The sequence below is a fragment of the Petaurus breviceps genome, unplaced genomic scaffold (genome assembly GCF_028583685.1).
Source record: "Petaurus breviceps papuanus isolate PSGF00001 unplaced genomic scaffold, PetGlider_PUasm1.0 186, whole genome shotgun sequence".
NCBI classification, from domain to species: domain Eukaryota; kingdom Metazoa; phylum Chordata; class Mammalia; order Diprotodontia; family Petauridae; genus Petaurus; species Petaurus breviceps.
Window position 1 is genome coordinate 58,880,305 of NW_027185798.1, and position 16,599 is coordinate 58,896,903.

Sequence of the window (16,599 nt, forward strand, 5' to 3'; positions counted from 1 at the left end):
GAGATTGATTTTATTGTGTGACTTGTTGGGAGCAAAGGAATAAACAGAGCAGGGGTTTGTTTCATCCTATACCAGTAGTCCTTTGCAGGTCAGTCAGTAAGTCTTAGACTGGAAGCTTGTGATGAATTGTGTATGATTTTTCAAATAAAAATAAGTTACTTAAACTAAAATTTTAAGTTAAATATGCTAGTGATACACTTGAAATATTTGAAGAAGCATAGGGATAAAATGTTAATGTTTGACAGCAATAAAGTTTAAAGAAGGTAGAGAAGATCTAGAATCAGAATTTCACAATCAAAAGGAATTTAAATGATTAGTTCAGTTCATATTTGGAAAAGTCAGCAGGCATTATTAAGCACCTACTATGTGCAAAGGAGAAACAAGAGAGGCATAATACAGTCCCTGCCCTTGAGGAATGCACACACACACAATCTATTGAGGGAAGCAACAAGCAAACAGTAAGCTACATAGGCTTTCAAAGCCAAGCAGAGGATTTATGTGATCATGGAGGCGTTAGGAACCACTGGAGTTTATTGAGTAGGAGAGTGACATGGTTGAACCTTCACTTTAGGAAACTCTCTTTGGTAACTGAATGGAGGATGAACTGGAATAGGGAGAAACTTGAGGTAGGCAGACCCACCAGCAGCCTGTTGTAGTAAAGTGTGAGGTGATGAGGGTCTTCACCAGTATCCAAGGAGAGAAGGGGGCCCTCTTGGACCCCTGTAAAATTTTAGCCTATACATTGTACTTATCCTTTCTTTGAACTCTTTGATACCTGCTATCCCATAGCTTATGTTACTTGTTAGCTTATGCCTAGTTTATATCTTTTCTATCACAAATTTTCAGGTGTAGTCATCATTTTTCTTCAACATTTCCATCATTTCTATAACCATTTCTTCCCCATTATTAGAAGCAGATATAAAGTAGAAATTGTCATTATTGGTTCTTCCACTTAAAAAAAAAAGAGTATGAAATGATAATTAAAGCAAAGCAAATTTTTTGGTAGACAGACCCTAGTAGACAGCCAAATAATTCAAGTTCTTCATCATACTGTGTTATGCCTCTGTGCTAGGATTTTGATGTTTCTTTAATGCCTCATCTTTCTTACTTCTGTCATGTCATGGTAATCTATAGTATGGTTCAATGACAAAATTATTTCTGTTCCTTCTTCCATTGATCTCTACTGAAATGCTTTCATTTTATTTCTCAGTTCTGGTTCCTAGATTTCCTCATATAAATATGCCTGCTTAATAAATAAACAGTGCTTTCTCACCCCCTTTTACATATTCTTTTGTTTTTTTCCCCCCACATAAAATATATCCATCCAGAACTCACATTCCTGTCATGGTTTTCACCTTCCATGTCTCATTGATACTTTGAGATCAAATTTGCCTCTTTGTATTAAGACCTCTAACTTTGATGTTTATGATATTATAAAAAGATAACATTCACTCATCTTTAGGACCTAGGAAAATGATGAAAAACTCAGACTTCGTTTGTTTTGCAGTTCTTATGATTACAAAGCACTTAATTTATCTCCCACAGTGAGGTATATAGAGGTCATAGTATACAGAGAACAAGTTCAGGTTGAGAGATGTTTTAAGTGATCTATCCGTCCATGCTCACAATGCTGAGAAGCAGTGGAGCCAGGATCTGCATCTAGGTTTTCTGACTGCAGTTTCACTACTTCCCACTGTCCCATACTACAGGGCCAACTGAAGGTGGCTAATAAGTAATGTTTGTTGTAGAAACTAGTTCATCCTGGAAGAAAACTTAACCTGAACATTTTTAAGATTATACTTTTCACTTCTAGTGGCAAATAGAAACGGCAAAGGCATTGGGAAACTGGAGAAAATAACATGTTTTTGAAGAAAATAGGAAGTAATAAGGAAATAATGGTCTTGGAAGTATAACCAAGGAATAAGACATCCATGTTTCTGGGGGAAACTTATAATACTCCTTAGACCTAGTGAACATGTAAACCCATAAAAGAAGACTTGGTTGGTTTTAGTTTTGACCTCAACAATTTTATCTGTAGAATTCATCTAACAACATGAAAGAGGAGTAACTCATGTTTACTGTGTAGAAATCCTGACATGTCTTAGGTATACCGTATTAGAGAAGAAGTGAATCAGGGACATTTAGTTTCATGGGAAAAATATTTTGTTCCCCCACAGTAAGTGAAGCTAGTGGTAACAGCAGCCTGATGCTTGGAAGTTAATATCACTGAGGTTGAGAAACTAGCTTGGATCATTACTGACCATCTGATTTATATCTAGGGGTGATTGGCAGATAGAAATTTAACAACAGGGTTTAATAACATCATCTTGGAGTTTAGCTACAGTTTATTAATGACTGTTGTTGTATAATCCTGGTGCTTTAAATAAATTTCCTTTAGTCACACCTTTTATGTGCACACAGTCACACCTTTTATGTGCAGCTTAGGGGAAAAAAAGGAATATAACTTTGTAATTTAACCTTACACATAAAAAGATATGGGTAAGCTTATTTCAAGTTCTAGTTGAATTTTCTAGAAAAAAATAACTGTACAGAATTATGCTATTAAACTTCATAGCTTCAAATATATGAAATGTTTTGTCTTTTACCAGGTTCAGTTTAACTTGCAGTTTGCAAAAACATCAGGAGATGTTCCTTCAGGAGGATCTATTAATATACCTCGCCCAACTGATAAAGAAAAGTAAATACTTTTTTAATTTTGTGTAATTAAAATATTGCATATTGGCAATTATATTTTAAAGTCATTTTTTTAGATTTACTACAGCAAAAGTTTGAAAACACGTAAATCCATTTGTCTCTTGAATGTTAATTATTGATTACAGATTAACTGGAAATGGTTCCCAGCATTTTTGGTTTAATATTGATATGTTTGAGAGATTTCTTAAATGTTAAAGAACACCTTGTTTTTTCTGGCATTGTTGAAGATTAGGTCATCAAACATTTATTAAGCATTTACTTTATACTAGGCACTTGCTAAGTGCTGGGAATACAAATGGAAGTACAAGAAAGACAGGCCTCAAGCCCTCAAGAAGCTTGAAAAATGGACAGGTGCCCAAGAAATGTGCACACATGCATGTGTGCATGTGTGTGTGTGTGTGTGTGTGTGTGTGTGTGTGTGTGTGTTGGTGGAAGGAATGGAAAAAGAAGTCTAGAGTGTCAGGAATCAAGCCCTGTAAAGAATAGAAAATGGTCTGGGCCCTTTTCTAAAATGGATGTTCCAAGAACTGACCAATGAGAGGAAGAGCCACACAGGGTCATCATTTTTCCTCCTGCTGCTTTCCTGGACTTAATGCTCTTCAGAAACTCATCATGCTCTAAGATATAATCAGTTCTGAAACTAATTTACTCAGATTTCCCACAAGGACTTCATTATGTTTTCCTCCCACCCCATCCTTTTCAGCTTTTTTTTTTCTGTTGTCTTCCCCAGTTAGTATATGAGCTCCTTGAGGGCCGAGGTTGTCTTGGCTTCTTTTTGTATCCTCAGTGCTTAGCACAATGCCTGGCACATAGTAGGCACCCGATAGATATTTGCTGACTCGGAGGGCAAAGGAATCCTCATTAGGAGAAGCCGTTAGGAGTGGAAGAATATTGTGAGAAGGCTGCTATTGCCTAGTGACAGAGACATCTTTCAGAGTAATAAGACTGCAGGGGCATGGTACTAAAAGGAGGTCAGAGAGTAAAAAAAAAAAAGATGAAGATGATTTTAATGGCTTTTTTTGTCCTGTTTATGTGGGTATATATATATATATGGGTACTCCACTGGTACAGATCAGAACCCATTCAGATTCTTCACATGGATCCTTCTAAGATGACAGTTCTTTCTCTAGCTATTTCTCCATTTCTGTAGTACCATTACAATGCTCTGACTATACAATTTTTTTTATTCCTTCTTGCTATATGAGAGGTTAAGGTTGAGGAAATAAACCACAGATATGGCACTGAGATTTAGTGATGGGTGATTTTCTGCCAAGAGCTAAGCAGCTCTTTTTTGATTTGACTTAATGATTTCATCCTTCAAAAGATGGAGGCGCTAACAAGGGGAACTTTTATTCTGAGCCCAATGCTCTTCAAGAAGGAAGAGTAAGAGAGAAGGGAGGAATATTTCTTTTTCCAGGACTTTAATATCTTGTTAGGCTGAATATGACAAACAAGAAGCGTTTTCATAAACAGAAAAGAATTGTATATGAAACTTGAATCTCTGTACAGACAGCTTGTTTTTAAAAAATATTTAATAGGGGGCAGCTAGGTTGTGCAATAAGTACAGCCAGCCCTGGAGTTAGGAAGACCTGAGTTCAAATCCAATCTCAGGCACTTAATACTTACTAGCTGTGTGACCTTGGGCAAGTCACTTAATCCCAATTGCCCTGCCTTCCCCACTCCAAAAAGCAAAAATATTTATGTGTGTGTGTGTGTACATACACACACACACACACATATGTATGTATATTTAATAGACAACATATTTTTCCAAAGCTTTCCTTTGTTTTTTTTCTTTCTCTGAACTTTTCCGTGCAGTTTAAAGAATGTTGCATTGACAATTTCTTTCTCTTTTCTGGCATTGCTGTCACTAACCTTACTGCCTTATCGCCCCTTCTCCTTTATAAAAAAAAAACCCCTCCTTTATATCATAAATGTATTCAAGTAAAAATACATCCATATACCATGAATTTCAGCCGTTCCCCAATTGGTGGGCACCAGCTCTTTGATATAACAAAAATTGCCACCTCTTGGTCTAGCTGATGGAAAGACAGGTGACAGTATGTTCCAATCAAGTCAGACCACTACCACTTATTCTCAGACTCTTTATGGAGATGGCACGGGGTCCTAACCCAAAAGCTTTTGGAATAGCAATGCCCCCAAGACTGCTGGCCCTGTGTCTAGTGCAAGCTCTATAGCCATGGAGAAGGGGCCTACTTTCCTTACAACCACTTCTTGCTGACCAACGATCAGGTAAGCTTAAGAACTCTAGGAGCTGCGGCAACATCCCAGACCTTCTAGTCCAGCCCCTATAGTCACCATCTTAGAAAGCCACCCACATGGAGATGAGATCTGGCATCAGCTTCTGTGGATGGTGTAATTTCTGTTTCCTCAGAAACCACACCTACTGAAAACCTGGAAAATAAAAGTTCTTACTATGAAAATCCTTGGTAGAATTGAATGTATCATCAGAAATAGATGGGTTTTTTTAATCAGTAGAAATGACAAAACTTATTAGCATCCACTTTGACCACTATATCCTAAGGACTATGAGACTATCCTTTCCATCTTGCTCGTAGCTAATACCTACATGTGTTGTTTCTCTAATTACAATAGGCTTCTTGAGAGCAGGGACTGTTTTGCTTTAGTACTGTTTTGTGCAAATAGTAAGCATTTTAATGCTTACTCATTTAACACAAGTACTTTTTATATATGGGACCTTTTCCTTTTTTAAAAATTTCTTTGGGGATATGTATCAGGTAGTAGTAATGTGGATTAGAAATGGAAAATTTGAGAGTTCAAAGAGGATTAGTAGGACGCCCTATACACGTTAGATTGCACAGTTGTGTTGACTTCTGTAGCATTTGACACTTTCTTTCCTGGATACCCTCTCCTGGATTTTTGTGGTGCTTTTTCTTGGCTCCTTTTACATTTCTGGCATCTCTTCACTCTTCTTTGCTGGCATCATTATTCATGCCCTGCCCCCAATTTTGGGTTGTTTTTCACAAAGTTCTGTCCTGGCAATTTTATTCTTAGCTGTATATACCCTATATCTTGATGTGTTTATCACCTTTCCTAGGCTCAGTATAAAACATAATTGTGTTCAAAAATTTGAGGGACTGACAGGTCAGAATTGGATTTGTTCTGCTTTGCCTCTCAGCAATGAGAAGTTGCAAAGTGGCACATTTCAGCTTGCTGTAAGGGAAAAGTTCCTAACACTCCTCTGTAGTTGAAATGGATTGCCCAAGGAGGCAGCAGGTTCTTCACTGCTTGGCTTTCTAGCCAGTTATCTTTACTGTTCAGGAGATTTTTTTTTTTTTTGCCTCTTGGAGGGCAGTTGGGGTTAAGTAACTTGCCCAAGGTAACATGGCTAGTTTTTTTGTGTGGGTGTTAAGTGTCTGAGGCTGGAACTGAACTCGGGTCCTCCTGACTCTGGGGCCGGTGCTTTACTCATTGCACCACCTAGCCACCCCCAGTTTAGGAGTTTCTTAATGTGTTGGCTGGCTTGATTGGCCGAGGGCCCTTCTGACTTGGATTCAGTGAGTATGGTCAGTGTTTGGTAAGCTTGTTTTCCTTCCGTCACTTTTTGCTCAGTATGGCAGCCTCTGCTGTTTCATTATTGCCAACACCTATCAATTGGTCTAATCTGGTGTTTGCTCACTGGACACTGGTCACCTCCTTATAGATGTCTTTTTTCATTATTCACTCCCTGTTTTCTGGCCTATCTCATAAAAACCAATTCTTTCCTCATCTAAAACCATGGTTTAACAGAATTCAAACTTTAGTTACTGAGCTTCATTGAATTTTTACTAAGGAATGATCTGTTTAGAAAAAAAAATTAAGTACTTTTTTTTCTCCCCTTTCATAAGTGGCAAAAATTTGGGCCTGGAATCCAAATATTTGAAGAAAAGGGAAGATAGCATTCCATTACGAGGGCTTAGTCAAAACCTCTTCAGTAATCCAGGTAAGAATCTTCTCAATTATTTCTAAATTGGAGTTTCTTACACTATATATTGTGATTTAAAACTTCACATGCATATGAAGTCGAAGAACTAATATTTGTTTTCCACTACTTATAGAAAATCAGAAGGATGGCTCTTTAACAACCCTACAAGCTTCAGCAAAACCTGCAGTACTTCCTCCTCCTGTAGCTTCGGCATATTTTCCTGGACAGTGATCAAACCTGTTTTGCTTTGTGAAGTATTGAGAGAATGGCAGTGGTTGGGTCTTAACATAGCAATATAAACACAACCACCATGAATACAAGATAAATTTGCCTTTGACTTAAGTGACTACTGATGAGTTAGTGTTTTAATCCTACAAAGAGATGTTACTTTGGCTGTATGTGGAAAATATTATGAAAGCAAGAACTAAATTTGGATTTTGGCATTGGTCTATATTTCCCAGGTAATGGAATATTTAGTGCCTTTTCTTTTTAAGAAGCCTTGGTACCATTTTTGAGGGTAGTAGCTGTATGTATTTTATGGAAATAAATGTGGAAGGCCATAACCCTCTTAAATGAGAGCAATTTTAATATAAAACCAAAGAATGCTAATAATGTTTTCCCCCATGGGGTACTAGCAATTGAAGAGGAAAAATTCTTAAAAGTATTGAGTCTACTGGTTTTCAAATACAAGATTTAAAGTTTTTTTATATATGATTTCATAAACATTGTTATATTGGAACATTGTTCTAAGATTTGATAGACTTCACTATTAAGAAATCAGTGTAATTCTTGTGGGTTTAGCCAGCTGTGCAAAATAGTTCTTGTAGTTGATTCATCAATACTTCCTTCAAACCTATCTAGTGATGTTAGATACTTTTTAAAAAAAAATCTTCTAGGGGCGGCCAGGTAGCACAGTGAGTAAGAGCACCGGCCCCAGAGTTGGGATGACCTGGGATCGAATCCAGGATCAGACACTTAGCACCCACCCAGAAACACCTAGCTGTGTAACCTTGAGCTAGTTACTTAACCCCAATTGCTTAAAAAAAAAAATCTTAGTGTTGCAAAGCTAACAGCCAGATTAGGCTAAAATGTCATCTAACCTGAATAACTTCAAAACACTTTTGGCCTCCTGTATTCATCAAGATTTTTTTAATTTAAAAATTTTGCAGATAAAATTTTATCAAGTGGCTCTTTTGCAAAACTTAGAAGTCTTGTTAGAAAATAAGTTTTTTTCCCTCAGCTTTTAATGTGTTCAATAAGCCAAGAAAAGTTAACAGTGGAAACTTAACATGCAGACCATACCTAGGCATATTTTCAATGGTAACTATTTTCTTAAGTCTTTGGACTATAATTTATATTATCCCTTTGCCTTCTCTAACTTCATTTTCACCAACTTCTTCTCTGTGCAGTTAATTCCTCAGATAATTTCTACATAACTGATAAATTCTAATTCTTAAGCATGAAGGTTTGTATTTTATTATGCAGAAACATTTTAAAATGTACAGAGATTGGGATGTATTTTTTCTTAAGTGCAAGCATCAGTTGGTGACATTTTAAAAGATTAGCTGGACTCTTAGGTGATTCTGCTATAAAGCCCTTTCCAGGATTTTTAAGTCTTACTTAATTTTAAGATCTAGGGGAAAATTAGGTTACTGTGTCATGCCTTCTGAGAAAAATTTTAGCTTTATTAATTAGGCTTTAAAAAAACAAACACAGTACAATCTTCATGCCTATGAGTCTCCTATTTTGTTGAACTGTTAGGCTTCACTTACAGTCCCATGATCTTCAAGATAACATAACTAGATTACAGTGACTTCAATGAAATGTGGATTATGAAGCAGCTTTTTGAAAGCAACCGTAGAATGTTCTTTGTTGTAAATATTGTATAGTACATATTTATAAACTGAATGTAGATGGTGGTAATTGGGGCATATGTTTAGGCAACGTTTTGATTATTGTAAAGGGGATTCAGCCCTTTTCTTCGCCTTAACCCTTAACGTGATAGCAGCCTACTAAGATTTACCAAAGCATTTTTTAAATGCTCATACTTTTTTCTTATATCTGACAATAGAAACCATACCAACTGGAAATTTGCTGTGGGTTATTTATACTCTGTTCTACCTCTTAAACTCTTCAATTGTTTTGAGTGTAAAAGCTGTACATTTGTTTATAATCAATGTTATACATTTAATGTGTTACTTAAGTATTAAAATGGTTTTTGCTCAGTGGTATGTCCCAAGTTTATTGAAAATGGCCAAGCCAAGCTTTTAAAGGGAAATGAGGCTCTATTTGTACTAGGTTTTCAGTGTGTATGTGTGTTATATATTCTAATAAAAATATATTTTAGCAGTTAGTGTATATGTATATCTATAGAGTATATACATATATTCTATGAAGAGAAAATGCTGAAAACCTTATAGAATATATAATATGCATATGATGTATGTACACACATACACTACACCAATTGTTAATTCTGTTAAAAGTCAAACTTATTAACAGTATATTTACCCCCCCACCCACTCAATCAGGGCCAACGTTTTACAAATCAATAACCACAGTCAAAAACATTTTAAACTATACAATATTTTATACACAATTTATACAAAGTAACATTTCTTAAATAATATAACTGGACACAAAAATATACACTTTAGAGAAATTCACATCAGTAATTATTATATAAAGCTCTCTTCTAGGGTCCTGAAAATTTAGGACAAGCATTAGCTTTGTAAAGTGTTACTATGACAATCCTGAAAGGCCACTATATCTATACAAAGATATCACATTGACATTTTCAAGACTATCAGTTTATTGTATAATTTATAGTTTCTGTATTCAAGTGTTGAGGTCTTTGTGATTATGCAAACATCAAAACAACAGTGGTATATGAAAACTATTTTTGGAAAGCTGTGCTTGAGCCAGTAAAGTCTTGGAGGCTCTAAACACCCACCCATTTAAATACCAAATGGTCTGATAACTATTTTATATAATACCCCACCTCCCCCCCCCAATGCACTTATATATTTCTTTAAAAAATTACTGTTCTGCAAGCAAGCTTAAAACATGATTGATTCTGTATTTAGTAAAAAATAAAATTAAAAAAAAGTAAAAAATGCAAAATGTTTTGCCTTTTCCTTACTTAGTGCATAAGGCTTTGAATTACTTGACCCAAGATTTTACAGCATTAAAATAATCGGGTCTACAACTATGCTACCTACTAGTGTCTCACTGAGACTCAGCATAAATAGAATTAAAGCTCAACACCTTAAGGAAATGGATGCAAAGGCATATAAATATATGCCATGGAAATTATTTATAGATAATTTATTCCTTTTCTCCAGAACTAAACTTTAAGGCTTTAATAAAGTTTAGTGGCAAAAGATTGGTGTGAAACAAGACCTTTTTAAAATGACATCTTTGGAGAATTATTCTATTTTTCATGCACATAAGTTTCTTAAGACAACCATACAAAATGAAATTTGGATGAAAACGGAATATGCATCCAGAACTGCAGGTGAAAAACCAAGAACTAGGAGCTGACAGTGTTTTTCCCAGTGTCTGCTGTCATACATTTGTGTCCTGGAGCAATGGTTCTTTGGCTTCCCCAGGAGCCTGTGGACTATGAGGATGGCTGTGACCACCACAGTGTTTTTTCCAACTGCCAGCTCTTACATTTAAGTTGGTATGTTCTGGGATAAACAAGGCAACAAGTAGAGCCAGAAGAACAGAGCAGGCTCCAAAGAGAAATGGGGGGCCAGGAATGATGGAATTCTGGGGAAAGAAAAAAAGATTAGGATTTTGCAAAGAAAGTCTCATCAGTTCATAAATTTCTCTCAGTTATAGGAATAAAGGGGTTGCTATTTCTAGTCTGTTTTAAGGACATGGTTTCTTCCTCTTATCCATTAATTTTCATAAGTTTGGCTTTGAAGTGGTGATATGAGGGAAGTATTTTCTGATATTTATTGTAAAATCCTTACCTGAAAGAAAGGGGGCAGTGTTGAGCTGTAATTTATAGATTTTAGACTTGGAAAAAATGTAAGGCAATAAAAAACGTGACTAAAACTTACTCAGTTTTATTTTTCATCCAGTATTATATATAAAAGTAGGATTCTTGGTATAACTTTAGGTATTTTGTGAGTACCAAAGAAATACCATATGTTTCATATGAGAGAAAGCCAAGAAAGTCTTGGGGGAAAAAAGTTGATGGGAGAGAGTAAGGGAGAAGAATTCAGATTATCATTTATTCTAAATGCAGAAGGACATCAAATCAAACCTCCAAAGTCCAAAGTAGGCAAAAGAATGTAAATATTTGTTAAAGTGGCTGTAAAGTTGTTTGGAGATAAAGCAAAACCAGCTTAAAATAGTGATGTGTTAAAAGAATATATGTCAGATTCTATGTAACTCATAGGTTTAAAATATTTATACCCTGAACTAAAAACCTGTATAGTAAATGTTATTTTTCTACCTACAGCCAAATTAATTTTTACTTAAATCATCTGAACACTCAAATAAATCTAAAGCTCATTTATCAAGTGGGAGGAAACTTGGAGACTATTCATATTGGCTGAAGTCATGACCTTTCAATGGATGTGATGAAATGTAGAAATAAAGAGAGCACAAATGGCTTTCTACTAATAGAACTCAGTCTTTCATGTAACTAGTTGGTTTTATTTAGAATGTATTAAAATGATTTATTTGGTAGAAAATTTGCTCTAAGCAGCTTGTAATAATGATTGACTTTCTAATATTTTACCCTATTTGATCACTAAAGGAAGATTCTTACACAGGACTTATTAAAATAATCTCTTCTAATATGTCCTTTAGTGTAGTCTAATAAAATTTTTATATTAATTAAGAGTGAACTAGAAGAAGAAAATACCTCCTGGGTATGGTGCTGAAGACCTTGGTTTGTTCCTAAATCTGTTTCTGTCATCTGTAGTTCATTCAGTTCCACGTGGAATATGTAGAATATAAATCCATAAAGAGCTGGTCCCAGCCCATTACATAATCCTCGAATTCCCGTTATCATGCCTTGAACAACCCCTAAATGGTGAAACAAAACAAAACAACACCCCTTAGCATTTTTCCCTTATTGATAATACCACCATTTCTTTTTCTGCTTTTTGGAGGACAATTGGGGTTAAGTGACTTGTCCAAGGTCATACAGCTAGTTTTTGTGTTGTGTCTGAGACCAAATTTGAACTGAGGTCTTCCCGACTCCAGGGCTGGTGCTCTATTCACTGTGTCACCTAGCTGCCCCTCAATACAACCATTTCTAAGCTGCAATTACAGTCCTCAGATCAATTAAATGATCATTTCACAAACATTAATTTTTAGAAAGATGAGGAAATAACACAAATACATTCATGAGTATATGAACTGGGAAAAGGGGTCATAGTCTAGCATGGGAGATGGCATGGAGGCAGGAAATCAGAAAAGTAGTTTGGTTGGAATAGACCTGTATGGAGTACAACAGTGGAAAAAAAAACAAGAAAAGGAGGCTAGATCCTTCTACCCCAAGCAGATTGTTTTGTTTTGTTTTGTACTTTTTGGATTATGGGAATGAAATGACTAGAGTTATGCATTAAGAAAACACATGGCTGTAATAGGCCATGTCACAAAATGCTATTCTATAAGCCATTAGTCCTACAAAATATAAGTTAAGTATTTTAAAGTATATAATACTGTAAATGTGAGATGAGCTTTAGGGCAAAAAACATTTTTGTAGAGTCAGTCTATAAAAATGATCCAATGTAGTAAAAACATCTTAAGACCTTTATAAAATTCCATTGCCTAGCTATACAACAGAAGTTATTTGTTAAAGTTATTTGACTTTTTCCCTAACCAGCTATAAATGACACTTTTAATTAACACAGGATATCCCTTCAGTTTTTTTAAGTGACTGGAAAAATCAGTAATGGAACAATTTTTGTTAAGATTTCTTGATGAGGGGCGGCCAGGTGGCTCAGCGAGTAAGAGCACCGGCTCCAGTGTCAGGATGACCTGGGAATCAAATTTGGGCTCAGATACTTAGCACCACACCCACAAATAACTGGCTGTGTAACCTTGGGCAAGTTACTTAACCCCAATTGCCTTAAAAAAAAAAAAGGATTTCTTGATGATAATGAAGTATACTAAAATAAGCAGATAAAAAGCTCGTATGCTTTTTTAATAACCACACCACTGGCTCCCATCATACTTACCCTGTTGATCAGCATCAGCAGTCCGTGAAACAAGTGCACTGACAGCTGGGAAGGTAATACTAGACATGGCTGCTACTGCCCCAGCAGCCCACATCATCCTGCAATCAAAGTAAAAGGCAAAATTCAGAATAAAACCAGCAAATTTGGCATACTGCTTACCCATTAGGAGAGTTTAATTCATGCAGCAACTGGGTCGTTTTTAGCCGGGGCGGGGGGGGGGGGGGAGTGGGGGAGACAATTTGGCCTGTTACAGACTATACTGACATGTTTTCTGAAACCAGAAAGACCATCAGCTAATCCACTTTTTCAAGGTGCTCACTTTGCCAGTTTGAGAAGATACCAGTAGACAGAAGTCAGCTGATTTTAGATAAAATCAGTCATTTAAGGGAAATTTTAGTGAAGTTTTCACTTGGGATGCCAAGTGAATATTGTTGTCTGACATTTACCTTGAAGCTTATAAAATCTACAATCCAGGGTTCTTTTAAAAACAAATTCAATACCACCACCCCCACCACAAAACCTGCCTTATGTAACCTTTTTAATGTAAAAAAACAAATCCAAGTCAAAAGAGGTGATTATTCAGCTGTACTGAAACATCAGGGCAGATCATGGAGTCAATTCCTCTGATACCTGGGCATAATGGCATTTGTGGGCATCTTGACACCAGCATCATGGTCACCTCACTGCAGGAAACCAGACTGTGGCAAGAAAAGCTGAGAAGGAGAGTCATGGAAGTAAGACCAAACAACTGGATTTTACTCACTCATTCCTTGTTTGCCACCAGTAAAGAACACTGGGGTTAATTTTTTTTTTCTAAACAGAAAAAAAAATTAATAAAACTAACTTTCAGGTCCTTGTTATTAAGGGATTTTGCAAAAGACTAGTAGAGTGTTTTTTTTAAGCTGACATGTCACAAATACTATTTAGGGAAGAGTCAGTGATCTTAAAAGTGAGCTCAAAAGCTCAGCCAATCGGTGAAATAGGAACTTTCAATACCTCAAACTGGTTTTATAGAAGGCTCAAACAAATCAGGGTAAAAGATTTGCACCCATTTGGAGACAAAATAACAATATTTAGTAAAAAATACATGAAAAAGTTTCCATTTTAGACAAGATATACTAACAGTAAAATCTAAAATACAAATACATATACATACCAAGGCTCTGAACCGAAGCCATACCATGCCAACTGCAATATTTGAAATCCTAGACCCAGTAAGATGGTATTCTTGTTTCCAATTGATCGCATAAGTAAACTTAATACTATGGTCTAAGAGAATAAAAAAAAAAACCATGCAACTATTTTTAGATAAGCTGTTGAATAATTTTAATGATCTTATCATTCTATCTTTGGTTTACATTTCCAGCAATAATTCTCAAGGACACATTCTGAAATCATACTTTGTAATGCAGACAGGAATGGGGGGGGGAGATTCTTTTGCTTTTAATCATTATGGATTCAGAGGAAAGGTGGACAACTATGCGTTTCACATTTGCTATGCTATACTTTGTTACCTCACAATCAAGTGCCTATTAGCACTTAAGTCAAACCTCACATCTATATAGTCTTATCAAATAAGAAGCTGACCTGGGGAGTCAAGGTTAAAAAAATCTACACTAAAATAGGAGAAAAGGAGTATACATTGGGGTGCCCACATAAAATGGAAGGTCACAATTTAGTCATTTTTTCCATACTGGTAGAGGTATACATTTTAAGGCAAAACTGCAAAATGAATATTTATAATAACTTTATGTTGAAGAACTTTTACAAGATATAAAGCATTTTAACATCTTACAGTAATTCCACGACATAGACCAGACAGATGTTCTCATTTGAAAAATGAAAAAAACCATAGAGGATTTCACATATAGGATTCAGAAGTGGCTAAGGCCTTGGAATCACTTTCTTTTATGGAAGAGGAAGGTTGGGTCCAGGTTATATAAAAGGAATATCTTCTAAGTCTTCTACTGCTCCTTCATTACACCAGGTATTCTTAGTATTTTAGGAAGGATGGGGTGGCTAGGTGGTGCAGTGAATTGAGCACCGGCCCTGAAGTCAGGAGAACCTCGGTTCAAATCTGGCCTCAGACATTTAACACTTACTAGCTGTGTGACTTTGGGCAAGTCACTTAACCCCAAATGCCCTCCAAAAAAAGCAAATATACATTACATATATATTTTAGGAAGGACACTGAAAATGAACACATTCAGGTAAGCAACAGATAATCAAAGTACTGGGAGAGCATGGCATCCCATGATCTGTCAAAGAACCTGGATACATCTAACTCAAAAGATAAAAGCTGGGGGGGGGGAGGGGAGAGGCAAGCAAGTACTTGTAGGACTATCATGTGGCAGTGCAAAAAGGTAGACTGAGTAACAAGGGGAGGAAGAAGCAGAATGGGAGAGGGGAACAAACACTGGATATGAAGTTAGTGGTCCAACATCAAAGGCCAATTTTGTCACTTAGGTGACACTGGGCAAGTCCCAATCTATTTGGAGCTCAGTTTGCTGCTCTGGAAAATGAAAAGGATCTGATCAGTAGTTCTCAATCTTTGAGCTATAAACCCCTGGAGCAATCAATTATTGTAAGATGTTTGTGAATTAATAAATAAAGACATCAGTAGTAGCTAGGTGGTACAATGGATAAAAGCATGGACTTGATGTCAGGAAGACTTGTTCAAATCATGCTTCAGACACTATTTGTGTGACCCTAGTCAAGTCATATAGCCTTTCTCAGTCTGTTTCCTCGTCTGTAAAATAATAACATGGTTGTTATAGGTAATAATCATAAAGTGCTTTATAAGGTTAAACTGCTATATATGTTACTATTTTGCATCAACAGAATAGAAATGTGTCACATATAATAGTTTCTTTATTTTTTCAATATATGTAGATGCTATTACGATTAATCAAATGCAAATTAACCTGGAAACAGTACCGAATTCACAGAAGCCTTAATTATTATATGTTTTCCAAAATTAATACATTAAATGCTATAAGAAAGTCTGAGAGCCTTAGACAATCTTATAGGGCCCTCCAACTCTAAAGCCTATGAGTTTTTTAAACTGTAAAAAAAAAAGCAGTCTGCTCAGTATGAGGAAATCTGAAACGTTCACATGTAGAAAGGGTTGGCTAAGAAGATAATAAGTTTTTCTATCATCTGTGCTCCACTTATCAGCTGTATTGTAGCAGGATTCCACTCCTCCAAATGCACAGGTTGACGATGAACTCTGAGGTCCGTGACAACTCAGACTCTGTGATTTAACTTGCAAGTTTCTCAGGAGCCAAACTGAGGCCTGTCATTTTTTAGCTGGTTCCTAGGGTTAGGTTTTAATGACTATTCTTGTTAACTGTAGGCACCCAGATATGAGACTGAATTTTAGGCCTTCTAACTTTTAATCTCTACCAATAAATGCAAAGCCTTATGTAAGTGAAATTAAAGCTAATGAAGCAAGACATGCTCTACTATGGTTGAACTGGTTTTTTAATTCAAGAGGAAGACCACAACAGAAGTCTAGATCTAAAAGTCTAGATTCCTTTCCTGAAATTGATTTTCCTCTTCAGTGAGCGAGTAGACATTGGACAGAAATATAACCAGATCAGGCCGATCAACTGCATGAGCAAAATTACCATATAACTCTTCTTTTCTCTATCATATGCATAATGTCATACACCACTTAATGACATTCATTGCCTATAATTTTAGAAAAATCCAAGGCTGGGCTTTTCAAAC

At 36.0% G+C, this 16,599-nt stretch overlaps 2 protein-coding genes across 4 annotated transcripts in view; one reads left to right on the forward strand and one right to left on the reverse strand.

Moving 5' to 3' along the window:
* The window catches only part of SASS6 (SAS-6 centriolar assembly protein), a 36,327-nt gene extending 27,438 nt beyond the window's left edge, over positions 1 to 8,889 (forward strand). For 2 of the 3 annotated variants that reach the window (XM_069090533.1, XM_069090534.1), the window contains 3 exons: positions 2,610 to 2,698; positions 6,585 to 6,679; positions 6,795 to 8,889. In XM_069090533.1, the coding sequence (XP_068946634.1) occupies positions 2,610 to 2,698; positions 6,585 to 6,679; positions 6,795 to 6,892 (282 nt within the window). In that variant the 3' untranslated portion in view covers positions 6,893 to 8,889. The remainder of the gene's footprint in view (positions 1 to 2,609; positions 2,699 to 6,584; positions 6,680 to 6,794) is intronic. The other variant, XR_011168758.1, reaches the window with a different exon arrangement.
* A 342-nt stretch (positions 8,890 to 9,231) lies between these two features.
* Positions 9,232 to 16,599, reverse strand: part of MFSD14A (major facilitator superfamily domain containing 14A) — a 38,045-nt gene continuing 30,677 nt past the window's right edge. The window contains exons 9-12 of the mRNA XM_069090537.1: positions 14,024 to 14,136; positions 12,868 to 12,965; positions 11,544 to 11,707; positions 9,232 to 10,435 (exon numbers count right to left, since the gene is read on the reverse strand). Coding sequence (XP_068946638.1) covers positions 10,229 to 10,435; positions 11,544 to 11,707; positions 12,868 to 12,965; positions 14,024 to 14,136 — 582 coding nt within the window. The 3' untranslated portion in view covers positions 9,232 to 10,228. The remainder of the gene's footprint in view (positions 10,436 to 11,543; positions 11,708 to 12,867; positions 12,966 to 14,023; positions 14,137 to 16,599) is intronic.